General features: G+C 33.1%; 1 protein-coding gene across 1 annotated transcript; it reads right to left on the bottom strand.

Annotated features, from left to right (window-relative positions):
• Nucleotides 1-179: 179 nt before the first annotated feature.
• On the bottom strand, nt 180-27,960 carry LOC128160149 (hepatocyte growth factor receptor-like). Its single transcript, XM_052823423.1, has 13 exons — nt 27,873-27,960; nt 26,425-27,472; nt 23,809-24,009; nt 23,158-23,295; nt 18,399-18,563; nt 16,153-16,295; nt 10,778-10,892; nt 10,264-10,400; nt 6,194-6,388; nt 5,969-6,068; nt 5,496-5,735; nt 3,744-3,899; nt 180-1,341 (listed from the first exon to the last, which is right to left on the bottom strand). The coding sequence occupies exons 1-13, from the start codon at nt 27,887-27,889 to the stop codon at nt 1,237-1,239; spliced, it is 2,760 nt and encodes a 919-aa protein (XP_052679383.1). The 5' UTR covers nt 27,890-27,960; the 3' UTR covers nt 180-1,236.

Raw genomic sequence — 27,960 nt, 5'->3', positions numbered from 1 at the left:
TATATATCAAACTTATATATATATATAACTATTAGCCAGTAAAAATGATAATTTTATTAGAAAAAAAATTATAAATGATGTTGAAATAGCTACTATCGTAGTATTTCTCATTATGGTAAGCTGGTAATGTGAGTTTCGAATAATATACATCAACTGAAGTCTGTTGCAATGTTGAATAATCTAAATCACAACTATTTAAGGGTGAAAATTAATATAGTTGTTTTGTGTACGATATTCTCAATATCATTGCAAATTTTGGATATCTACAAGTATGTGAACATCAAAATATATAATTAAACGAAACAACTTACCATAGCATTCGGGTATTTTAGTTAGTTGAATCCAATACCGTAAAATATAGACATGAAATATTCGAACGGAAGGATTGCAATCTCCTTGACGGAAAATTTTAACAAAGTACAAAGTGAAAAATAAAGCTAATTATTAGAAATGTTACAAAATTCCAATTAAACTTAAAATTTATCTCATCTAAAATTGATTCGAATGATTCCACGTTTTGGTTTAACAAAAGCAAATCTGAAATATAATTAAACGTTTATATCAAGAAAAAAATTGAAAACAATGTTCTGGTCTTAATTTCTTGCATTTTGATATGACTGTTTAATCTATTGGCAACAACTGGTGATTATCATAATATTTTAGCAAATGATTGTAAGAATATATAGAGAATATCTCAAGATTTGGAATGGTATATGATTTTTTTTATCTTGCGAATTTTGTGTTTTCTATCCCAAAGCCTTGGCGAGGGGTAGAAAATACACATTGATCTGGATAAAAATCATAAATATTTTAGCAAATCATGAAATTCTTTTTATCACATGTTTAATCACGACATTTCTTAAACTTCAATATTATCTGTAAACATTATAATTGTGAGCCGTGCATCATATTCACTACAAGACTTCAACAACGTTATGGATGAAAATATTAACTTGAAGATTAGCAAACAAGCATTTCATTTTCTGATATATTTATATCAATTTATGAAAAAACATTGAAAGAGCTCTAAATGATTTACATCTATAACTCTACATTTTTAAACTGAATTATTTAGTTACTTTTTCATTCGACGTCAATTATTCGCCTAAAGCTACGTAATGTTTAATTATGACGTTATGTGGCGTAAAAAACACACAGTGATATGTATATATAGTTTTTGTTCAAATGTTACAGTTTATACTCACAACTTACGGATTCCCGTTACAATTCAGTTTATTAATTAATACCTAATTCGTTTGGAAAAGAGTGTAAATGTTCTCTAAGAATACCTTTGTGTTGCTTTAATTCCTTTATTCCTAAAATGGCCTTTACGTTTCCAACCTTCATTAGAAAAAAGAAACAAAAATATTTTTTATAAAAGCCTTTAGGTGTTGAATGCTGCACTTGTATTAACTTTCATAAGTAAGTTAAATCAAATATTTGGTATTTTCCTTAACGACGGGCTTACAGGTGTCAGGTGCAAGTTATGTAATTTCTCATATCTTGCGGTCATCCTTTTGACTATTAAATTTTCCAAGATTGATTCTTTACACTTTGTATTCTTAAAGCTAACAAAAATTAGCAATATTGTCTCAGGTTTTGATGTTGTCTGTAATTGACCAGTAAGCATAGGGTAAATCCGCTTCTAACTTGTTATAAAAAGCAGCAATATTGCTGACACGCCCACCTCTACCCCAGCTTTACTCACTCTACTTACATGACATATTTATTTGTATGAATAACATTATATAAATAGTGCCTGTTTGGGAGGGTAAGAGTTGAAATTGATACCCAGAGAAAACCATTGTCAACCGACGCGAAGCGGAGGTTGACAATGGCTTTCGAGGGGTGTTATTTTCAACTCTTCCCATTCTAAACAGGCACTATTTATTTCATTATACTGAATGTCTTAAGTACAAAGAAAACTTTCTGTTTTTATATAGAAATGACGTGAATTTTATGGCGAACCATACGCGCATAATTTACGTGCATGTAACAATTCGTTGTGTTACCCGTTGCCAAGGGTGTTGCTTACGCTGAGGGTAATAGAACGGATTATCAACTGACTATTAACCAATCAGATTTCAGTATTTAACATGAAAAAATAATTTTGTAATTGTTTGACGGCAATTTTATTTTTGATGTGCCATTTTTTGCTGTTACGTAATGTGTAGTGTATAGTTTGACAAATATTGTTTTTATGTATGATAAGGGGATTAGCGTATGAATAGCTTATCTTTGTATTGTAGAAAAAGCTTCAAGTTGGAATTTGATCCCTATCATTTAATTTAGTTATGTTTACTATTTTCGTCATTTTCAATAAATGACTTAGTTCATCTTAACAAGGGTGTTGATTCAATTTTTACTCTGCAAAATTCTACTTAAAGTGGAATGCTAAAAATAAATTTCAAATTTTGAAACAATGAAATCGCCAAAAGACAGTCCTAGAGTATGTGTTCCTTCAAACACACTGTTTTTTCATCCCGAAAAAAATGGAAAGTCTATATATTTATTTTTACATGGTTACTTAAAATACAAAGTATCATTTAACCTGTTATACCAATTGTGTTTATAAACGCAATTGTTCCAAGTAAAAACTGATGAAAGAGAGTCCTTGTAGGTAATTTGGTGACATTGTTATAACAGTTTATACAATGCACGTTTGAGGTAGAACAACCCTTAAAGAAACCAATTATTTTTTTTATTTAAACAGTTTAAACTACTTTTAAGTTTACTAAATTACAAACCTAGCAAATGCATTTTCCAATTAGGAGCGTCAGCTCATATTTTCCAAATAAAGCAACAGGTAAATTCTAACAGAACGAAAATCACCATTTTATGTTATATTTTAAGAAAATCTATTTGTCGTCATTAAATCAAGAAAGTCAAGTATATAAATTTCCTTCCGAATATTAAAAACAAACCCTAATTTCATTCTTTAAGACACTCCTTAAACTACAGGCCGTAACGGTCATCTGAGTACCATATCCAATCCAGTCGAAGAATGTCATATATTTATTTAATTATTCTCCATCCTGGAGTGAATAATATATAATATAAAAGATATGATAATCACCACCCACTTCCCCATCTGCACATTTGCAACAAGGACATGCATGTCTATGTTTTCTTTAATGAACTAAAGATGGTTACAATACATGTTTTACATAAACACAACTCCCAATCCCCAGTGGACAGACTAAAATTCTTCCAAAGGGCAAATCTATGTATTTTGTTTAATTGTCTTTTGAAGATGCATACTTCTATTTAGATTTAGTTTTTCAAGTTGTTTTAATTTCTTTCTTCCTTTTTTTCCATCTCTCTTTATTTATTTAGTTTGATAACTTTGACACAAAATGAAATGCACCGAAAATATACGATCTAACAGTGATTAAACATCTTAATCATATATTCAATCAAACTGCTAAATACAAATAAAGAGTTTGTTACAAGCTGGCTAAACTGTAGATATGAGTGCATCTACTTATCTGGTCAAGTACCCCCCTATTTGGGTCAAATTTAAAGGTTTTTTCTCCTTTTTGAAAATGAAAGCTAAGTTTGTACTGAGACTACCAAAGTGTACTTGTGCAATAATTTAAATCAAATGCACTTTAATGTTCGTCTGATCCGTATCATCGATTTGAGGGAAATTATAAATGTAAATTAATCACGCTGTTTCAAAAAGAAGAACCAGACACGTACACCACTTAAACTGTAATTCATTAACGTGTGCACATTTATACCTTAATGGTCAAAACATCTTTCTTGTCGTCTGCATAATGTTTGGGATCGATCTCCGTCAAATCACATCTCAAATACGTTGGCGACACAGCCTGTACGGGTATGTTGAAATTGATTGAGATATCTTGAGGTTGAAGAACCTTATTCAATTCCTGTCCCTATAAATCAATTGAAAATGTCTTCAGAAAATGTGTGTATAATAATAGAGGTAAATAATTTTCTGGACATACTCTAAAACCTTGCATGGTGCAATTGGCCTTGCATGACCTCAAGATTTACCAGACCTCACTTTTCGCCTCAATTTTGAATTGGTTCCAAATTTTGGCCTGGCCTCAAAAAAATGACCTGGCCTCAAATTTGGCCTTTACAGACATTTTTGGCCTCAATTTTATTTTAATAGTTTTTCACATATTTGATGATCTTATTGACTTGTTTTAATATTTTATGTTCAATATATATGAAACGTCCCAGTAGATGGCTTCGGTATCTCATTGTGGTAGTTCTATTAACAAAAAATAACAAATTAACAATTTATATTTAAGTGTAATCTACATATACTACTGGTATGAGTGATTGATTCTGATAGATTTTGATCAAGTCTCTTTAATTCTATAGTACTTAATAATGTGGTGCTGCCTTGACATTGTATGACCATGGCATTTTTTGAATGTACTTAAATGACACTGCTATCAGGATCGACAATACCAATGTAGATCTTCTTATATGACCTACATGTTTAAGAGAAAATGGTAGAGGCCAATTTGTTTATTTTAACCAACATCAAAGATCATAAATTGTTTGATTTGTTCAAATTCTGAGAATGAAAAGTCCCCGTGGGGGAAAATAGTTTCTTAAAGATACAAACAATAGATTATGATCATTGCTTAATCGAATTATCGAGTGATGCAATGCTGCAGTCATTCACAAATGACATTAATTAAATAAGGCCATGTGAAATGCTGAACGACATGGCAGACAATGATTCTGACCCCAGTGTAGCAGATTATCAACAGAAAAGGTTGATATCGAATTTCTGCCAGAGAGAAAAATTTGGACTTGATTGGTAGTGAAAAGGTAATTTAAACAAACCGTCAATTTTAAAGTTCAATACAAAGTGATAGAAATAGAATTTATACAATTTTACAATGTTTGAGATATTTATCAATCCTTCAATCAGTTGAATCTCTGAAAACGAGAGAGAGAGAGAGAGAGAGAGAGAGAGATAGAGAGACAGACAGAGACAGAGAAGGAGAGAGCGTCTCTCAGTTTTAAGCTGATCGCTTTGGCATAATCAAATTCCTTGGCAAAAATAAGATCAGAGATGAACATGGAAGTCATTGGTATTTATTGTGTGTCCATACATGGATTAAATCGATTACACAGTCGCTCACTTGTCATATATATTTTGATTGTAATCATTAAAAAGGCAGTGAGTTTTCAATAGCTATGAGAAATTGATGAAAATTCAATGTAAATCTAACAAATGAGAAAAATGGGAAAATTAAAAAATTTAAGGCCAAATATTTTGGAAGAGATCAAATTTTAAGTCGGGCCAAAATTTGGAAACAGGCCAAATTTAAGGTCAAAAGTGAGGCTAAACCAATTTTGAGGCCAGACCAGGCTAATCGGGCTATGCCTGGTCAGGTTTAAAAGTATTTCGGTTCTTCTGATACACAAAATGAGTATTCAAACGACGGAGCTAAAATACTTAATAAATATTTCTTTTATTTGTCTATAATTCAATAATTTCTTACATAGACCAATAAATGATTTTCCACCTTTGACCCGTCATTTCTGAGGATGGTATTGAAGCTTTCAAACACGGGATCTGGATAAACTGTCATATAATGAGGAGCGTCACCGGCCCATTTTTTCCAATAATAATCATCATCATCAATCATTATCCACATCTCTAACTTTGTTTCCCATCTTCTGATGTTTTTCGATAGATCAGGTGTCGGGCAAATTAGGTTCTCATTAAACAGTTCACAAATCTGTTAAAAAACAAATACTTAAAAGACAATTGAAAGAAGTTTTAGCATAACTTGATAATTACCTGTTTTTAATTTGGTCCTATTTATTTTCTACATAATAAAAATTCTTTTATTTTTATTTTTAAATTTATTTTCTTTCATTACAGATTTGTAAAGCATTAATTTGGTATCAGTTATTTATCGACCTATATTTATAAAATATAACTTAATATTATTTTTTAAGAAAAAATTACGGTATATATTGTTTCAGATGTTTCCATTGATCTTAAATTCAGCGAGTATGAATTCGCATTTCCAAAGTGTGTGCCTCTCACAACCAATTTCAGACCCCCACTTCAAAAGAAAGAAAATAACAAATGGTACAGGAATATCATTATATATTTTTCCAGATTATGATGAACGCATATTATTTACTACAAATGTTAAAAACTAAACAATCATTTACGTTTTGAAAATACCTCATTATTGTTGTATTCCTTGACACACTTATAATTTGTGGATCGTTTGTATAACAAAATGTGTCATTTGAACTTGTTATGACGTCATCGTTTATCTTGACTGTAATTGGGAAACATTCATTGCAGGTCATGTTCTTTCCTTGTATGATTTCCCAACATGCTCTTGTTTTGAATTCTATATGTGTCTGGTTTTTACTGTAACATAGATATTTTGATTAATGGATTAATTAATTGATTGATGGATTGTTTGTATGAATAAAAAAGTTTTTAATGCTAACTTTATCTGATTTCAAACTTAGAGATAGTATAAAGAGTAGGAATAACGTATTAACTGTGTAAAAATAACTTTGACATTTTTTTTTTAGAAAAAAAGATACATTTTGCAATGTTAGAGGCATTTGCTGTCATATAGGGAAAAAAATTGAAAAAGCAATGTGAGCTTCTTTAATGCTTAGTAGAAAATTTTGCTTACACATACAACAGAACTCAGAATATCAGACTCTTGTAATTTTTAAGAAACAGATGCAAAAACCTCATATTTTTTTAAAGAAAGTTTAACTTCACGTCTTCCGTCATCAGTGTTAACTGTAACGACTTAACTTGCATATATGTATGGTTTTTTACCTTTGATGTTCTAACAGACCTTTTTGTTTCGTTCAGTATGCTTAATTCTTTAATCATTTTTTTAAGTTTTATTAATAGATTTTGAGTACAATTTCTTTAAGCGTCCTATTTGAATTTAATTACATTATAAAGGTTATAAGAGGGGTCTTGATATGTGTAAATGCGTTTCTTTGAAAGACCTTTCTTATATTTGACTGTTTTGTCTATTATAAGTTTATAATTATTATTCAAATACTTTATTTGAATTGGTTGAAGATAAGAAAAATAAGTAATATATGACATTGTTTTGCTCATTAAGAGATAATACAGATTTCAACAATGAGAAACACAAGCTCACATGAACGTCAAGTAATTTAAAGATTACAATAAAAACATAGGAACAATTTTGTAAGATCCGAATATGAAAGTATTATAACAAATTGTCCAAGACATATCATTATATTCCCGCTTTTTTTGTAATTTGGCTAAGCAATAGTCACGTGGTGTACAAATAAGTGTTTTGGACAAACCGGTGATTAATATCTGTGTGTCACATCCTTTCTTGAGTTCTCAAATATTCTTTTTTTTTGGGGGGGGGGGGGTGTCTAGAGAACTGGTTTAATCATAAAACTTGTACTATAGTATTTCATAAGGAAAACAAGACATTTATTGGCCATGGCGTTCAACTGGATACCATATGCCGTAAATGAATGGTTTATTGAGCATCATTTGGTAGTCTAAACCGTAATACAACACTACTCCCCCTTCTAATATTTCAGTTTCATCCACGACAATAAGTATCACGAGTAACACAAATGATCCAATAAAAAGTACATCTTCACTACATAATTGTATGTTATCCCTTCTCTAAAAAAACAACCTGAACCCCTGCCCCACTGGTTGAGAATGAAATGTCTAACAATGTTCAACATCAAAAGTCCAAAGGAAAAAAAAAATTGGAGGTAGGATCAGGGGTCATGGAGGTGTGAGAATCCTCTGCTGACCGGTGTATGCTTTTGATCGTAGACAATTAAGTATTGAATATAAAAAAAATTATTGACATAATAACAATGCAATTGAAATAACGTAATGATTACGAACAATGTTAAAAATCAAAAGTCAAGGAAAAAAATACACAACAGGAGCAGAGAAAACACTAAAACAATTGGAGGTAGGATCAGGTGCCATTAGTGAGTGACCGGTCACACCCGCCTTGTGCTCTTTGGCTTAATCGAAAAAACAGGAGAAGAAACAGACAATTATGGTATAACAATAAGTATGAAAAACGTCAGTCAGCATGCGACTCAGTCGACGAAAGGATTCGCTAAAAAGTAAGTTTAATCGACCATAGATTTTCTGAAAAGATGATTTCAATCGAGACTGTTAATTGTTCTATCCACTTGTTTGTCAGAGGCTTGCCTCGACTTAAAAACTGTTTATACGTAAAGCATATCCTTGCATATCGAATTAGCTTAAATATAAAAACTCCATATGCAAATAATGAAGATATATTGTTACATTAGTAAGGTAAGGACTGTTAACTATAGAAAAATTAAAGTCATAGTTTATCAAAGTTTGCTTTGTTTTTTGTTTAGTCGCCAATAATGTCCCTTTCCAGTGAAAATTTCAAATTATGAAACAGATATATAACACTCAGTGGTATCTTTTATTTCAAGTTAAAAAATATATATTGGGTCAACTTAATGATAGAATTAACAATTGTTGATTGACAATACGTTGTCGAGATACCCGAATGTTAAGTTGAAGGCCATAGTAGGAGTTTATTATTTTTCACGTACAAGTTTTTGAATAAATTCTAATTCATCTGTATACAAAAATAAAATGTTGTACATTTTTACTATTTGGCCTTATTGAAACCATCATAAGGTCTGAACATCTGATCTAGGGGCCATGAATTTTACAATGTTTTGTAAATGGCTTCATGGACATGCATTTAGTTTTTATCTCAAATACATATGGGAATAGAGAAACAAATCTTCTAACATTTACAAAATGTAATACAAGTTAATGTTACGCCATATTTATAATGACCTTGCCGTAGGATAATAACCCCTGGGCCAGGGACCATGAATTTCACAATTTGGCAGAGAACTTCATAAACAACATAACTATATATGCATTTAGTGTCTTTCCCTATATGTGGGAGTAATGGGGTGATTATGTCATTTTTTTTTAATTCGTTTACAATCGACATTTTTCTTAAAATAAATCAACAAAAAACAATTCTCATTCGGGTTTTTTCATTTTCTTGCTTTCATAGAAATTAAGATACTCTTTTCCTTCCATAGAAACAGCTTATGGGAGTGTTAATTATTGCTATGGAAAAGTTGACATGGATATTTCTATAACAACAGCTATAATTTTGCCAAACGGTGTTAAGTATGACTCAAATGAATAAGATATATTGTTACATGAATTGGAAGACACATTAAGCATCTACGCATCAAAACATTTTGTTACTGTTGAACAACAAACACAACATTTTAAATTGCAATTAACACTCTAAAAAGGTTTTTAGGGACTATACTCTTCAACTCTAGGAAAAAAGTGGTGGAGGTTTTTAAAATATATTTTTACATGACTGATTATAATTCCTTTTGCAATTGCAAGGACGATATTTTCGTTCTTCTCAACGAGTTCCTATAACTATTTATAATTTTCTGTAAGCAAACAGTCAAGACTCTGTAAAAACAACATTCCTATTGCTAGTATAACACAGGCATGATATAAATGACTCACGTTCTGACATGTACGATATCGAAGATAATGGTACGAAAATATGTAAAATATACAAATTTGCAATAAAAATATGAGGATGCTTTCACATAAGTTTCAGGTTTACTAGTTAAATGGTTTTTTAGTCGAAGATTTTTGAAAAATTCCAACAAATTTTCAATAATCCTTCTAATCTATTCTTGAGACAGAATGTGGTTTTTAATTTTAACAAACTTGCGTACCCTTCACTCAACGATGTTGTATGCTAAGTTTGGTTGAAATTGGTCCAGTGGAACTGGAGAAATATATATATATATATATATATATATATATATATATATATATATATATATATATATATATATATATATATATATATATATATATATATATATATATATATACATACATATCTATATCTATATATAACTATGTAAGGAAATTCTCCTTTGAACTAGCGTATTTTGTATTCGAAGCTTCATGAGTTTTTTTCGGATTCTGGATTTGATTTTTTTTTTCATTTTATTTGTGTATTTATGAGTTTTTGATGTTTTGGTGTTTGTGGTAACACTGGAAATTTGCTTTTAGAATTGTCCAGCTTGAAATGAATTCAAACCTCAATTATCCAACTTATAAGTTATGTTTCCTTAATAGATAAATAGTTCAAGAAATCAACGGAAGAAGGTTCATTTTTTAATTTTTTATGCTTTAGATTAATTAATAATTCTTACCTCGTAATCACACAGGAAATATCGGAAATCAGTACTTTTGTCGAAAATCCAGTGTCCAGATTGTTGCCTTCTAATGTTAGTACTGTGTTTCCACGCCGAGAACCAAATAGAGAATAGGTGTAACTCAGATAAGGTCTCTACAAATAAACAGCACTATCATAATTTTTGGTTTGTTCTTTATTTTCACGCTTCTTGATAATCAAATGTCGTTTTTTAGATAAACTATAAGAATATACATATGGTAAGATAGTTCAAACCAGCACTTATACTGCTTTTGTAAACTCAGCTCTTGTCTTTTTTTCTGGGGGAATGGATTTAAATTAAAAGTTTTATCTTATTACAATTCAAAATTTAACTTTTAATTATTGTTATATCAAAGATTTTATTGATCTTATTGGTGTGGGTAAGAATTAAAGCTAAAAATGACTCAACATATTTTTACATACTTTCTATTAATAACTCAGACTTAACTATGTGAATTGATATTCTAATTAGTATACCCTTATGGTCTTACCGTTACCAAAATAGGAAACTCTCTAACTGCAGAGCTTTTCAGGACGCCACCAATGGTTGCTTTGACAGTAACCAGTACAGTCCTAGTATCGTGTGCAATCGTTAAACACTCAATACTGCAATTAAAAAAAATAGCTAAGTACATAACTATCTGTTTTTCACATCAGTTATACTCAACTTGAGAAAAAGACATACATTTTTTGTAGCTGTCAAAAAATTCTTTTTTCAACTTTGAATTACTCTTGAGTCCCAGGATTGGCCAAGTATTAAGGGTTATAATAGTTTAAAATCTGCATTATCCAAGAGAGTGTATATTAAAGGAATATCCCATATTGCAGCATTTAGTTCACATTTTCCCGATATATTTCTATGATGAAATTTGAACTCTTCGGCCCAAGTATTGGGTTTGTATGGTTTGTACTATTTAGAATCTACACTATCTGAGAATGTTTGCATAGTGATCTTCAATATTGTAACATTGTAGTTCTTGAAAAGATTTTTATCATATTCCTTGAAGTGTATCAGTCCTTATACAAGTGTTTTGGACTATGAGACAGCAACCGAAAACTAGGATTGTATCACCCTCAGGGGGATATTTCTTTGTCTTAGCCCATTGTCACGCATCAGCTGTTGTCTATATTGCCCTCAGATTTAAAATAGTGAATTCTCCATACCTCTTTTTTTTTATAAGACTAGGTTGTGACAAGGTTGTGAAATAACGATAGAATAACAAATAAATAGTATAATTATCACATCTGAATATTTTTGTTTATTACCAAAAGTTGAAAAAACCAAATAGTTCAAAAACTGCGCAAAACAGTGTTATGAATCTAAATAAGGGGAGGTAACATACATAAAGGTTGTGGGTTTAGAACAATAGCACGCTGTATTTAAAATCAATCGACATATACATTATGGAAGATAAAGGTAAAAATGGAACACGATCTTACATATTGAAAAAAACCCCAGAGTTTAGATAGTAACAAGAGGCCAATTGGCCTTAACGGTCACCTGAGTAACATATAACCCATACATAACTTTATCAAGGAGTCTCATTTTTGCAATTTTGGCAAAAAACTTCAAGATCTAGTCTACAAAATCATGAATTCAGTTTTCCTTTCAGGTATGTTGGAGTAAAGAAGATAATTTTTTAACATTATATGCATTAACACCTATACATCCATTTTCGCCCTGCCCAAGAGTCAAAACCATACTCCAGGGGACATGAAAATTACAATTTCAGTAGTGGACTTCCTGGTAAACATAATTATAAGTCAGTTTTTTTATACAGATGTGTGAGAATAGAGAAGAAAATTTTTAAACACTATATGCATTAATACTATATTGCCATGATGCCCTTACCCATGACCTGAACTCCTGACCCAGGGGCCATGAATTTCACAATTGTGGTAGAGGGCTTCATGGACATCATAACAAGGCATTTAGTTTTGAACAAACATAATTTTATGGGAGTAGAGAAGAAGATTTTCTAAGATTTATGACATTTTTACTATATGGCCATATTAGCCCCACCCTAGAGCCTTAACCCCTGACCCAGGGGTTATGAATTTCACAATTTGGTTAAGGGCCTCATGGACATTATAATCAGGCATTTAGTTTTGAAGAAATATATATGAGAGTAGAGAAGAAGATTTTCTAAGATTTAATACATTTTTACTATATGGCCATATTGGCCCCAACCTAGAGTCTAAACCCCTGCTCCAGGGGTCATGAATTTCACAATTTTGGTTAAGGGCTTCATAGACAGCATAATCATGCATTTAGTTTTGAACAAATACGTATGGGAGATGAGAAGATTTTCTAAGATTTAATACATTTTTATTATATGGCCATAATGGCCCCACCCTAGAGCCTGAATTCCTGACCCAGGGGCCATGAATTTCACAATTTTGATAGAGGGCTTCATGGACATCATAACTATGCAACGAGTTTTTTTCTCATATGTGTGGAAGTAGAGAATATTTTTTGAAAATTTGTTTTTTTTTTGCAAATTTGGCACCACATGTGGCGCCCCAGGGGTGGTAGAGCCATGAATTTCACAATTTAGATTTCTCTTACCATAGAAATGCCTCACACCAAAAATGGTAACAATCAGCCTCCTAGTTTCTAAGAAGAAGTTAAAAATGTAAAAATTTTAACGCAAGAAGCACGATGCATGTCGCACGACGCACGACGACGGACGAAAACGGATAGCAACAGGGCACCTGAGTTTATACAGGTGACCTAAAAATAAAAGAATAGACGTGCTTACGAATGTTCCTAAACAACTCGCTAACAGCGTGAGATATATGAATGTAATCTGACAGAAAACTTACGAAGTCCCAGTGAAAGAAGTTGACTCATTGCAGAGTTGAAAAGTTTCTCTCTCAATAATTTTGAATTCTACAAGATAGAGCTTTATCTCAGAAGAGAGATTCCCTTCTGCTGAATATAAAACAACTGTTGCCAACAAATTACGACACCTCTTACAGTTCTGAACACATGTATAATGGAATAGAAAGAAACGAGGTTTCTATATCCGAAAAAATATAGCTTCCTTATGATAAATTATATTCCTTATTTGAAATTTGAATTTGAATTAAAATCTTTTTATTTTATTTACATGATATAAACAACATCACACTGTTGTTTTTATCTTGGCCCTGGTACATGTATCAGCACTCGGAAGGTATAGTCCAAACCCAAGGGGCATGGGCCGATACCAACCGCTCGGGCAGATACCAGGGCCATTATAAAAAAAAACAGCGTGATATTCTATATAAATCGTGTTCCCAATGTAGTACAATATTGCACGTTGAATTCTCTTGCGATCCTAGCATTGGCCAAAAGGTCATGCTTTCGACAAATCAATTGAGCTAAAAAGGAAATAAGTAGACCGATGGCCCTTAATGATAATATTTTATTTCTTTTGTGGATTGCAATTGACTTAAATCATTAGTATTGCATTTATATTTAAGAAATTACCACTATTTGAAAATACGTGTGTTTCTTTTTTGCATGCCTTGTGTCTTTTTCTACACTACAAATTTTGTAATGAAAAAGTTAAAAAAGATGGTTCAGTGGGGATTTTTCATTTTTTTTTTTTTCAATTTGAGCATTGCACTACGTCATAATATGAATTTCACAATATCAGTTCACCTTTTAAATAGCGTTTTAGTTATCCGGTATTGATTTTGCTCTACATCGCTGTTGTAAAAAATGGCAATAATAAGCAATTAAAAAGGTAATGTATGTATTCTGTAGGCTATAGAAATTATTAAGATTGAGAAAGTCGATTTTATTAATTTAAAAGTAATATGAAAAAAAAAACCCAATCTGATTAACCGGGATCTCAGGTATGCTTATTTCTTTGTTTTCATGCCCCTGCACACCCCCCCCCACCCCCCCCCTACACACACACACCTTCCCCTTGAATTTTTCGTATTTGTTTTTAATAACGCTGGTTTAAATTTGAAGGCAGAAGTTTTTTTTTCGAATTTAATCAATTAATAAATGTTTTAAATGCATATCGGTAAAAAAAATTATGATCCGCCTAATAGTGAGATTGTACTTTTAAAAATCATATTAAAAAATATTATCTTCGGAAATAGTTCCGTAGCGAATTTAATCATCTTTTTTGCATGTGATTACAAGTATGCCTTTTGTCTACAGAAAATGTGTGATTAAAGGACATATCGCATGTTTTTCAATTTTCGGAATTGTTTACATAAAATCATTCTATACTCAATGAAAATGAAGTTTATTATCGTTTTCATAAAATAATCTGGCTAATTCGTGAGTTTGAAAGCGATGAATTTCGAATGTCGCGATATGCATATTTTCTCTCTCGATCTACCCGCCATGAGGTGTGACGTCATATGCGACCTCGAGCGAGAAGTTGCTGTAATCAATCTTTGTATTTGGATTAAATTTAAACGACAATTAAACTAATTACCACCTATTAAATTGCCGATAACGGAACATGATGGTGTTTTGTGCTTCCTGCGGGTGTTCTAGCCGTCAAAAATGGGGATTTGGACTGTGTTTTTTTAAGTTTCCCTTACGAAAGTATGCGGAAATCTTGCGACAAATAGGGGTTCATCTGTCGACGAGAGGATATATAAATAAACATTCAATACGTATAGTTTCATAAATACATTGTATTTATTTATGTATTTATTTTTAAAGAGAAAAAAATAGAAGTTTATGCACAGGGACTTGTGTACAAAAGGCAAGTTCATCGGAGAAAACATATAACAAGAGACGACGCCATTTTGGATACCGCCTCGCTTCATTAGCTGTTTTCTTATTGTTATTGTTAAACTATACGTTCATGTATGCGTTGGTTTTGAATAAATGATTTCTTCAATCATAGCTCACCGCTGAAGAAATCATAATTGAAGTACTGGTGGTAAGATTTCTGTGAGTTTTATTTTTCTGTGGGAGAAGTCAAGGATCGAGTTGTCGATATTGAATGTTTACGCGAGAAATAGACAATTTGTTGATTTACATTTATACGTAAATGGATTAAAAATACGGAGATTGAGAAAAAATAATAATAAAGGAAAACGTTTTTGCCTGCTTTTATAATATACAATGTATATATTTATACAGTGTAATATGAAGTAAACAACCTTAGAAAGTTGTGACTAGTTACGGCCGACGAAAACACTTCTTGTGCACCCCAGTTTTACAATAATGAACATTCTGAGTCGTTAGGAACGCCAAAAAGCATGACTATTGTATATTTTAATATAATGAACACCTTTAACCAATTTATTTGAGCTAAAAATCCTTACTAAGTTGTGTTTACAATGTTTACACGTCGATCAATTTGATCGTTATTGCCGCCATTATTGGCTCACAATGTACGACTGAATAATAAGATTCTTTTAATTTAATCAGCATGTAAAATAAACAACGTACATGGTGAATATATGTCAAAGATAATGCTAATCCTACAGTTTGTTTACAATCAGCTGTTCGAAGAAGGTCGCATGTGACGTCACTGTACCACGTGACAAGCTATCTAATTAACGAGTTTTTAAACGATCGGGGCTATAATTTTAATTGATATTATGGCTAATTACCGCTTTTCTACCGTTAACAAACTGTTAGAAGTAATTTTTTGGTACACAAGGAAGCCAAAAAATGTAAAATTTCCCATACTTTAGAAATATGCGATATGTCCTTTAAAACGCACTATATAACAAGGTGTTATTTTAAAAAAAAACCATGTACGTTGATTCAGTCTTGTATAAAACCGCATTCTTTAAAGAACTAGTTGAAAATAAAAAATAACCTTGAATTTATACGTTAAATTCTTTAAATGCTGCAATGTTCTTTTGATAAAAGAGCACTAAAACCTATAATCACCTTGTACGTGTTTTATTCATCACATTGCAGGCGTTCTTTTCACCAATGGTAACGTTTACTTTTGACCAAGGGTAATCTCCAAAACTTTCTCCTTCTATCCTAAGACGTGTAGACCCTTCCATTGGACTGCTTGCTGAATATACCTATTATGTGGAAAATTATATTTTTTAATTATAAGTAAAAATGTGAAACCTTTTTCAAACTGATGCTTTCGTTTACCAAATCACTTGCCATAATGACAATGCCAATACATAACCCCAAATGTACTTTTGGGGGTCTTTCAAAAAGATTAAACGCAACGATCATTTCGTTTAATTGTAAAAACGATTGCGTTTCATCGCAAAACTATTGCGTTTAATCGCAAAAATGTAAGCGTTTATTCGCAAAAGATATTGTGTATTAACACAATAAACGCAATTATTTTATCTTAAAACGCAATACTTTTGCGTTAAAACGAAATGTTCTTTGCGTTTAAACGCAATTGCTACTTCCATTTAAACTTAAAGCTTATTCCGATTTAACGCAAAAGTTTGCGATTAAACGCAATAGTTATTGCGTTTAAACGCAAAAGAAATTATTTTTTCTGATAAGCTGGCCTCAAAGAGCTTCCGTAAATGGACAGATTAATAGATGATTGCAGCATAACATTAGTAAGTCTTAACAACATAAACCCCTTTTTTGGTCTGAATAAAAAGTCACTTTCAAATTAAAAAACAGTTTTGCAATAAAAAGATATAACTATTGCGTTTAACTCAATACCTTCTGCGATTGCGTTTAATTGCAAAATTATTGCGTTTAATCGCAAAAATGTGTGCGTTTATTCGCAAAAAATATTGCGTTTTAACACAATATTAGCTTGCGTTTAAACGCAATATTTTTTGCGTTTAATCGCAATAGCTATTGCGATTTCGCGCAAACGATTGCAGTTAGACGCAAAAGATATCCGTTTAAACGCAAAAGAAAATATTGTTACTGCTAAGCTGGCCTCAATGAGCTTTCGTACTTTTTCTGAAGTCTGTAACAGAAAATTTCAAAAACAGTTATGCCCCCAGATAGACAAACTTTAGCTGAATCAAGGAACTAACGAACAAAAAAACCATTTTAGTCTGCGTAATCGTTTACATTTATTGATTTCCAAGATCCTTATCTATTTTATTATTAAAGAATGTTTATATGGTTAAATAAATGCTAAAACTAAGAGAATCAAATATTTAGCTATGAAGTAGTAAGAATTTGATATAAGTATAAACTTTATACCACGAATATTATTCACATATACATCTAGGCATGTCACAACACAGCTCTTTTATATATAAAGGACTTTATGCGGAATAATGCATTTCTCGCCCCTTGATTTAAAGTTTTATAAAAAGCTTTAAAAATAAAGTGGAAGATAGTTGAAATAATATTGAAAATTAGGGGGTTTAAGGTTATCACCACAGTGACGTCATTATGTAGAAGTGGATTAATGAAGATTGTCTTATTTCAATGCGGTAATGTTTTAGAGCAAAACATGGGTGGTTTCAGACGATTTTTCAACTATATGAAATGAAACATTTGAAAAAATGATGCTAAAGCAGACCTGCTTTATATACTTTCAAATGCAAAATATAAATTATATATAATATACAAATACAATATTTTCACTTGTGTGCAAAATTCCCGGAATAAGCTCATTTAGGTGACGCCATAGATAAGCAGCTATATGACAATGATGGCTAATATCAAAATTAAAGTAATAGGCATCCTCTGCATAATGTTTTATAAAGATTTAATTTTTATTCGATATTATTTAAAAGAATGTTTGAATTTGACCTTGACCTTGCAAATCAAATTTTGTCCTTTGGGAATCTAGAGAATATCAATTATTTCTTGTATACACCAACCCCTACATTTTAGCATTTATTATGACCTACATGTATAATATAAGTCGAATGTGTACAAATAAATGTTATCACTGACCCTGTGGACCGCAGGTTGTTCAAGAAATTAAGAAAAAATTATCAATAATTCCCCAAAACTTTATAGTCAAATGCGCAAAAGTTTTAAATAACTGTAAATAAAAGTTTAACAAATTGTTATGATTGACTTTTGTCCATTCAGATCGTAGTAGGCGGAGTTAAAACATTACCGCTCATGACTTGAAAGGTTTTAATCGTGTTACGAAGAAGTTAAATGGGTTAGATAATTACGAATGATTTTTTAATAGCCAGGTTATTCATATCTTTAAAAGTCTTTTAACTTACTCGGTATACAAGAGGGGGACAGCTATCATCATGCCAGACAAATTGGCATTCGTCCTTTCTCGAACAAGAATTATTGCACCAACCACATCCTAAAGGATCAATTGTCTTCAAGCATGTGCCGCAAGTTGTATAAACTTGGCATGAAAACAATGGAAATGTTGATGCCTACAAAGTAAAAAACACATTAAATATCGAGAGAAAGAAACACTTATGTTTCGTCATTTCCAAAGGATAAAAATGATTAAGCGTATGAATACAAAACAATAACAACAACAATATTCAAAATGGATGTACCTTCAGGTAATGCAAAGCTGTTGAGCTGAATTTAATTGATTAAACACAAAAAGAAAGTTGGAATCTGCTGAATTAATCATGAAAACGAAAGGAAAATACATGCAATGGCTTGTGGTATTATATAAAACTGGTTTTAATGTGAGTTGGATCGTTGGAATATCATAGATTCGAAAAGAACACTACGCATCAAAACTGTAGTTATTGTGGAAAGTTTTAGTTTCCACAAACGTGATCAACAGGAGGGGGAAGTGTGCGAGAGTATAATGTAGCCTTTAAAAAGCTTAGTGAATTTTGTGAGTTTTAAGACACACTTAATGATGCCTTAAGAGACAAATTGGTGTGCGGTCTCAGAAACGAACAAATTCAGAAGAAGCTCCTGTCAGAGCCAGATCCTAAGTACAAGAAGACTTTTGACATTTCAGTGGCCATGGAAACCGCATTGAATGACGCAGTTGGATTACAAAATAAGGATCTTCCATCGGCCGGTATTAACAAGATCACAACACAATGAACAAGGCAGAGAGACAAGAACTACAACCATCCACTACCTCATCCGCCCCCCCCCCCCCCCCCCCCAGTCCTGTTTTCGATGTTATGGAAATAATCCGTCGAATTCCTGTAGATTTCTGCCGGAAAAATGTCGGGCATGCGGAAGTCAAGGTCACATTCAACGAGCGTGTCAGACCAACCTTTCAACATGGTCACCGAAACATGACCAAAACGTAAGGAAAACCAAAGTTCGTGAGCTTGATGTTGAAGATGAACCTCTGTATTCACTGAAAACAATTGCAGTAGGAAGATTTCGAAATTCCATTTGGGTACGTCCTAACATAAATGGAACCATATTACCTATGGAACTTGATACAGTATCAACCATATCCGTTATAAACAAGGAGACGTACGAAGAAAATTTTTCAGATGTGAATCCGACAGACACGGCCATTAATCTAAGAACATATTCAGGTGAAAGTAACCGAGAATGGTTAAAAAACATGAAATTAAAGTGGACAGAAATCAAGGCTGTAGAGACTATGAAAAAGGCGTCGATGGCTTGTTGGGCACATACAGACGTATATTCAGTGATGAACCTCGCACCCTTGAAGGAATCAATGCAGGGTCAGAGTTAGAGTGTCAACGACACCAGATTCTGAAACGCTCCTGCAGTTCCCTTCGCACTGCAGCCGAAGGTGGACAAGAAATTGGATCGTATAGTGTAGGCTAGAATTCTTAGTAACGTAGAGCACAGTGAATGGGTTATCTCCTTGTTCCCATAACAAAGGAGGACGAGTCAATGAGAATCTGTTTGGTCTTTAAAATTACCTTAAACCCTGTCCTTGATGTGGATAAGTATCCACTTCCGAAGATAGAAGAAATCTTTGCAAGCTCAGCTGGGGTCCAACAGTTCACGAAACTGGATCTAAAGAACGCATGCCTACAAATGACAGTGAGAAAAGAGGAGAAAAGAGGATAAAACATACCATACCATAAACATCCAGCGTGGGCTGTTTCAGTACAATAGGCATTTGTTCGGCGTGGCATCAGTTCCATCTTTTTGGCAAAGGGTTATGGACACCGTATTACAAGGTCTTTAAGGAGTCCATTGTAATATGGATAACATGATAATAACGAAAAAAACCACAAAGGAACACCTAAACAATTTTGAACAAGTATTGAGACGTTTAGTTCGATATGGCTTGAGAGCAAATGTACAAAAAAGTGAATTTCTGATGGACAGAATAGAGTTCTGTTGACATGTCATAGACTCTGAAGGACTACATAAAACAACAGAAAATGTGTCAGCAGTTTTGAACACTCTTGCCGAAAAACGTTTAGCGTTTTCTTAGGACTAGTTAATTACTATGGATAATTCGTGGAAAATGTGTTTTCCCATTCTGCTCCATTGTATAACCTCCTAAAGGATGATCAAATGTGGGAGTGGTCAGATTCTTGTACAAAAGCATTTAAGAAAATCAAAGAAATTATGACATTGGATCAAGTATTGGTGCATTATGACCCGAAAAGCTGGTGACATTGGTCACTGACGGATATAATCACCCCAGGTACTTGGAGTAGTTTTATCCCACAATATGCCAGGTTGATCTGAAAAACCAATTGCATTTGCATCAAAGAACCTTGACTCCATTGAGAAAAAGTATTCACAGATTGACAAGGAAGCGCTTGGAATTCTGTGGGGGAGTAAAAACAATTCCATACATATATTTATGGGAGGAAATTCACCCTTTTAACAGATCACAGGCCACTAGTATCCATATTCAACCCTGAAAAAAGCGTTCCAGTGACGACGACAGCACGGCTGCAAAGATAAAACTAGTCAGGATTCCAATATGACATCCGTTATAAAAGCACTAAAAAAACCTGTATCACAAATGACCTCTCAAGATTGCCAATTGTGAATCTTGAACATGGACACAGCGATGAAGTATATGATTCCACAGAATTATACATGATACACCTTATGGACAGCTTACCATTTTATAGTAAGAAGGTGCAGAGAGAAACCCTAAGAAACCATTGGCTCAAGCTGGTGTATGTAATGACAATGACCGGATGTCCCAAAAATGTAGAGCAAGAAGATCTAAAGGCATATTTCTTATTGAGAAACAATATTTCCATACATTAAAAATGTTTGGTTTGGGGACTTCGAGTGCTTACACCCCATTCCATTCAATCAAGAGTATTTAATGAACTTCATTAATAAAGGACACATAGGAATAGCTAAAGTAAAGTCACTAGCCTGCAGCTGTGTGTGGTGGCCTAGTATTGACAAAGCCTTAGAGATACTTGTCAAAAGATGCCAGGGATGTCAAGAAAATAGACCCATGCCCGCTGAAGCACCCATTCACCCTTGGGAATGGCCACAAGGTACATGGCAACGCATTCATGTTGAGTTCGCTTGACCTTTACAAGGCAGTATGTTCTTTGTAGTAGTTAACGCATTTTCAAAATGGCCTGAAGTAGTATAAATGTCGTCAACCAAAATAAAGAAAACAGTAGATGTACTCAGAAGGATATTTTCTCGATATGGTTTGCCAGACCAGCTAGTTTCAGATTATGGACCTTAATTTGTCTCTGAATGCTTCGTCAGTTCATGCAGTACAATGGTATTAGACATACCACTTCGGCACCATATCACCCTCGAACAAATGGGCCAGCTGAAAGACTAGTGCAGACTCTCAAGCAGTCTTTGCGAGCTTCAAAAATTGATCAAACCTCACTGAATAAAAGGCTAGCGAATTTTCTTTAGACGTATATGTATAGAAACACACCACACACAACTACTGGCGAAACCCCTGACAAGCTGTTTATGGGGAGGGAACTGTGTACAAGACTAACCCGTCTTAAAGCAAGTGTTTATGAAACCGTGAAATTACAGCGAGACAAAATGCGTGCAATGATTTCAGAACCGGCTCGTTCTTTTGACAAAGGTAGGTATGTGGCAGTCCGTGATTACAGAGAACTATGGAAGAAGTGGATCCCTGGAGCCAAAGCTGCAAAAACAGGACTGCTATCATATGAAGCGCCTGGAACCACATGGAGAAGATAAACTGACCAGCTGATATCCGCCGTCTTTGCAACATTACCATTATCTTCGCCCGTATTTGTACGTGATGAAAACCCTGCATTTTCGTCAGCTGTTCAAAATGCTGTTACAGAACAATACAGTGATAAAGATGGTCACGTGAGTCGTGTGACATGGCATTAATACCGCCATATCCCATACAAGAAATGTGCTATTTAATCAGATCTTCGAGTAACACCCTCCAAAAACGGTACCATGACTAGAGGCGAATTGTGAATACTGTATATGGACAATTGTGATCATGTTGCTTGATATTATTTTGTAATGTTTTATGAAATATTATTCGTATATGCAAGATAATGCATGGATGTGTTAGGCATATTTTTTTCTCTTTTATTGATTTTTTCAGTTCTTTCTAGTCAAAGGTAATCTAGTCAATTCGTGTAAACTTCCTCCATATTGACTTGATAATTGATGACGAACATTCATAGTGACATAAATGCCTGATGTCCATCATATTTAAAAGGGGAGGAGTGTAGTATTTCAGATTTGCGTAGGTTACGTATTTGGGTTTTAGACACTACCGGTATGTGTTGTTTCTGGTTTGTTTATTAAATGGTTTACATCCACATGGTTGTGTGCTACCTGTAATCTAAAGATATACCATACCACGCGCACTGGTTCTTAGAGCTCGCTTCGCTCGTTATAGTTTGGTATTTTCTAGAATGCTTCTTGTGTTATTACAGAGCGATTAAATACTATAATCATAATGCACTGTTTAAAAAATCTAATAAGAAGCAAATATCAGATTGAGAATTAAAACTAACTAAAGTCATAAAAAAGGGAGACCAATTTCCGTTCTAAATATCTACCCTGTGTAAAACTATTTGAGTGTTTGTTCTAAAACAGACTATTGGGACAAACCTTGTTTCCATGCAAGAATACGATGTGTTTGGTGTCGTGATCAGAAAGGTGATGAGGCTCTATTCGCTGGCTTCTATTCTGACTCAGATCATACTTAACGTACGGTTTTCTGTCTCTAAATTGCTGTTCCATGTTAACCTGTTAACATAACGCATCTAAAGAAACTTCTTTGCAAAGATAACAGCTTTACCAAACCAAAGAAAAAAATAAAACTTTTTTTAAACATATCAAAATTTTAGGCATGTTAAGAAGAATTTGCTTGAATTAATTTAGGTTATAAATTCAAACTGCGAGAACTTTATGGCCATGAATGACGTTTTCACAGAAAAAACATTCCACTGACGATATTGAAAAAACATATTCTAGTTTATCTCATAAAACTTCAATTGTAGCAATTTTTACTTTTAAAAAACTAGGTTAAAACATTTTGTCTGTATTTCTTTGGAATTGGATGATAAACACACTTAATGTTTTTGTCAATTTTAATTCATTTTAGAGATACCTAGTGTTTTTTAAATTACACATGACATGGAACGTTTTAACAGTACAACAATCCAAAATTGACAACGCCAACTCGAACACTGACTAAACAAAACCCTTAAATTTAAGCGGATTGGAAGATGATAGCATACACGAAACACTTTCATTTACTTTAAGTATATATCCATCAAACGTTCCAATCCACACAACGATGGCCCGGGGGTTTACTTGATGGGCAAAAATCGAGGTGAATATTGTATGTGATTCCTGATAGACAATGCCACTGGGCTCGTAGTGAGGTTTCGTCAGTCTTTGTATCCCAGGGTTTGCTTTCTGGGCTTTTCGATTGCTGCAGTAATTTTGTGAATTTGTCTGCAAAATAGCATCACAGATTATTATTATTTTGAGGCTTAATGGTGTAAAAATTAAAGAGGCCATCTTTGCTAGATAATTATAAGTGTGAGGATCTAGGATGTTTTTAACGAAGATATAAAGAAGCATGGTCATGGTAAGAGTTTACTAATTACTCTAAAGTCTTACTTTTCCAAGTAGAAAACACATAGTGCTAAATGTATTATATAACAAGAATATACCTTTATAATAATGTCCTTAACCAATAAACATTGCTCAATTGTCGGACTCATTGACAATTTACATTGTTAATTAGTAAAAGGCAATAACACCCATACATTTGCTATAATCATAAATATTATGTAGAACTAGACTCCTGTTGCTACAGCAACAAAAAAGGCCTTACCTTCTTATGTATATGAATAAATCTGTGAAAAAGGAAGAAATCACTTCTTCCATGTAGAGAATTATAATGGATAAAATATGTATTCTAAAAGAAATTTTCAAAACGTATTTCTACATGTAAAACAACAAAATGGAAAAAAAAAGTTTAACACTTTCTATGAGGACCGAAAGTCACGCTGAATCAAACAAAAACAGTGAAACACATCTACATACAATGGTTTATCTTTCTAAAAAATTCTCTGTCATAACTGAAATCTTGTTGAGACAAGGTTTTTTTTGTCAAGGGACCAAAAAAATGAACAAACCGGATTGCTCAATGAAAATAGTAGTTTTTTATTCTTATACATTTAACTTATATCGATTATTGCTTATCATGCTATCTAAAACACTCAAAGAAAAACAGTTGAATGATTGAAAACTTGATTTGTTTTAATGGTACCACTGAGAACTGGAAGTGTCCGCAAACAAACACATTTTCAACCAAATGTATACTATCCATACAAGTTTTGTATCTTGATCAATTAGTTTTTGAAATCTTGTGAGTATAAAATTGAAAGATGGGTACCTGAGATATTTGAGGTATCTAACCGAAAGTAGAATGTTTTGTTTATTTAGGATAACATAGATGACATATGAATAGTTTTGTTCTGATACATTTATCCCTTATACAATTTTTAAAAAATGAAAAAAAGTATCAATTAACGACGAATCAAACAAAATAGTGAAAACATATCTATATAGTACATAGGTGTGTCATCCCACAAAGTTTTAATGTGCAATTTCTTATTAGTTTTTGAGATCTCTTGGAGACAAGGCTGTCAAGGACTACAGGACAGGAAACGGATGACAGGAAATGAATATTGCAAAAATGAACAAAAAAATAGGCCAGGGTATATTACATCCCTGAAAATATAAAATAAAATCAATATAGTTATTCTTGAAATACTCTGCAAAAAACGGGGGATAGAAAAAAACCACTACAGTGAATGTAAGGTCTTCCGTTGGAAACTGAACACCTTAGATAGTAGCTGCAGGTCTGTAGCTCCCGGACTGATAAAAAAATTCGGATGGACGACCTGGGAGCTACATTGTCACCCATTGAAAAAATTGTACATTTATTGCGCACAAAATTGCCTTTGATAGTCTTTTAAAAATAACACCATCACCAGCCCCGTAAATTGAATCGGTGCAGTTTGTTTACAAGTTAAATTGTTATACTTTCATGTTAAATACTGAAATCTGACTGGTTTGGACGGAGTTGATAATCCGTTCTATTACCCTCAGCGTAAGCAACACACTTGGAAACGGGTAACATAACAAATTGTTACATGCGCGTAAATTATGCGCATACGGTTCGCCGTAGAACTCACGTCATGTCTATATAAAAGCAGTAAAAATATCTCTATAATTAAGACATTCAATATAATAAAATAAATAGTGCCTGTTTGGGAGGATAACTGTTGAAATTGACACCCCTCGAAAACGATTGTCAACCTCCGCTTCGCGTCAGTTGACAATGGTTTTCTCGGGGTGTCAATTTCAACTGTTACCCTCCCAAACAGGCACTATTTATATAATGGCAACACTCTCGTTCTCGATGTGAATATAACATACTTGATTTTTCGAGGTTGTGTGTTCCGAAGAAAGTTAAGGGCAATTAAATAGATCAGTTGTAAATCTGCGTGAAAAATTTAATGGTATTAATTGTTTTCACATAATCTGTGTAAAGGTAATTATAAGTCCAAAAATTCATTTAGCGCACATTTTTTGCGCAATAAACATACATTTTTTTTTAAATGGGTTGCACTGTAGCCCCCAGGTTCTCCATCCAAGTTTTTTCAGACCGGGAACTTTAGACCTGCAGCAACTTAAATAGCTTTACTTCTTATGATTACTGATTATTATATGTATCAGGTGTTTTGTATAGCCACAAAAGTGTCAAATAAATTGCTGTTAATCTACAATTACTTTGCTTTAACTTGTTTAGAATTTAAAAGAATATCAGTCGTTAGAATTTAATCTTTTGTTTACCTTTGTACAAGCTTTGGTTTCTCCGCACGTTGACCAATCAGGTGGAGTAATGGCGTCGGCGTTAATATAACAAAACTTCAGCAGATTATTGAACATCCTGTCTATATCTTGCTGGGGGAACTGACAAACGGCCGCCGAATTGTTTGGTAATGCCTCAGTAGAATTAAGACTTTTGCTAAATGCCACATAAAGAACATATGTTTCATTTGTCGTAGCATAGTAAGCAGCGGTTGCTATGTTGTGTTGGTTGCATTCTAAAATAACTTCATTAAAAGAATCCATGTATTTATCGTTCTTGCATATTCTCGATATTTTTGTTTGGAAAAGTGTACCATTGGAAGCAGTTCTAGCTTGATTGTATATGCTGAAGATAAATTCATTAGTGCTGAAACCGAAAATAAATCGAGTTGCGGAATTCAGGCGTTTATGGTGGCATAACCCCGCGGAAGAATACATTGTTGTGTTTTGAAATTCCCACTGCTGGAGAGGGTCGTTGGTTCGATTGTAAATTTCCATGAACGAAAATTCCGGAAATGTGTGCTCCATTCTCCGACCGTCCCAACTCCTTCCGATGAAGTAATGGTCGTCCGACTGGTCTTCCGTTTTAAAAGGAATCAAGATGGTACCTTTCTCACTTCCGATGTAGTTTTGAAAAGAATCTTTATAAAACTTTTCCTCGATATCAATATGGTAGCTATTCAAAAATGTACAAAGACCCTGATGGACACTACCACAGACGAGAACCATTCTTCTTCTAGGAATGAATTCCAAAACTTCGACATAGTTGTCTGTCATTTTATAATCACAAACCAACTGGTTGGGGGCACACATTTTATTATCTGGTTGCGGACCAATGGTTTTGTTTTGCAGAAGATCAAAGTTACTGTCAAGACGGAGAACAATATTTTTACCACCTATATAAATATCTCCATTCGCGGGTTTTACTGAAATCCGTCGGAGAGGAGCATATTTCAACGGTACAGAGACTGTTTTGTAAAATGCATTCAGGGTTGGGATAAGTACTAATAGAAGAGTTAAAAGCAAAACGCTGAAATAAAGAAATATTGATTCATCATAAACTTGCACGAATATGCAGATATGATCACACTATACATCTGACATGAACATGATTAGAGCGCAAAGGCGCAAATGCTTGCAGTTATTACAATTTGCATCAAAACACTCTCTGTTTCTGTCTGCCCGTCTGCCTGTCTGTCTGTCTGTCTGTCTCTGTCTCTGTCTCTGTTTGTCTGTTTGTCTGTGTTTCTCTGTCTATCTCTCTGTCTTTCTACCAAATTACCTTAATTAACCAATCAAAATGTTACTTAGAGAAACAATAAGCCCTCATATTAAGTCACTAATACATACTGCCCGTGATTCTTAACACAAACAATGAAATAAATTACTGAATAAAAACAATTTACAAGCATTAAACATTTAAAACTCACCACCATCTGCTCGACATCGTGATAGTTCTTGTATTTGATTTATTTCCTTACATGAATGAAATACGTGGCCATTTAATATATAAGATAT

Source organism: Crassostrea angulata, chromosome 8 (assembly GCF_025612915.1).
Source record: "Crassostrea angulata isolate pt1a10 chromosome 8, ASM2561291v2, whole genome shotgun sequence".
Classification (NCBI taxonomy): domain Eukaryota; kingdom Metazoa; phylum Mollusca; class Bivalvia; order Ostreida; family Ostreidae; genus Magallana; species Magallana angulata.
This window is presented reverse-complemented; position numbering and strand designations above follow the sequence as displayed.

Coding starts and splice junctions, on each gene's coding strand:
- LOC128160149 (XM_052823423.1), bottom strand. Junction 18,564..23,157: donor TATTCTTGCATGGAAACAAG/GTTTGTCCCAAT, acceptor TTTACTTTGTAG/GCATCAACATTTCCATTGTT. Junction 10,893..16,152: donor ATGAATAAAACACGTACAAG/GTGATTATAGGT, acceptor TTTTAATTGCAG/TATTGAGTGTTTAACGATTG.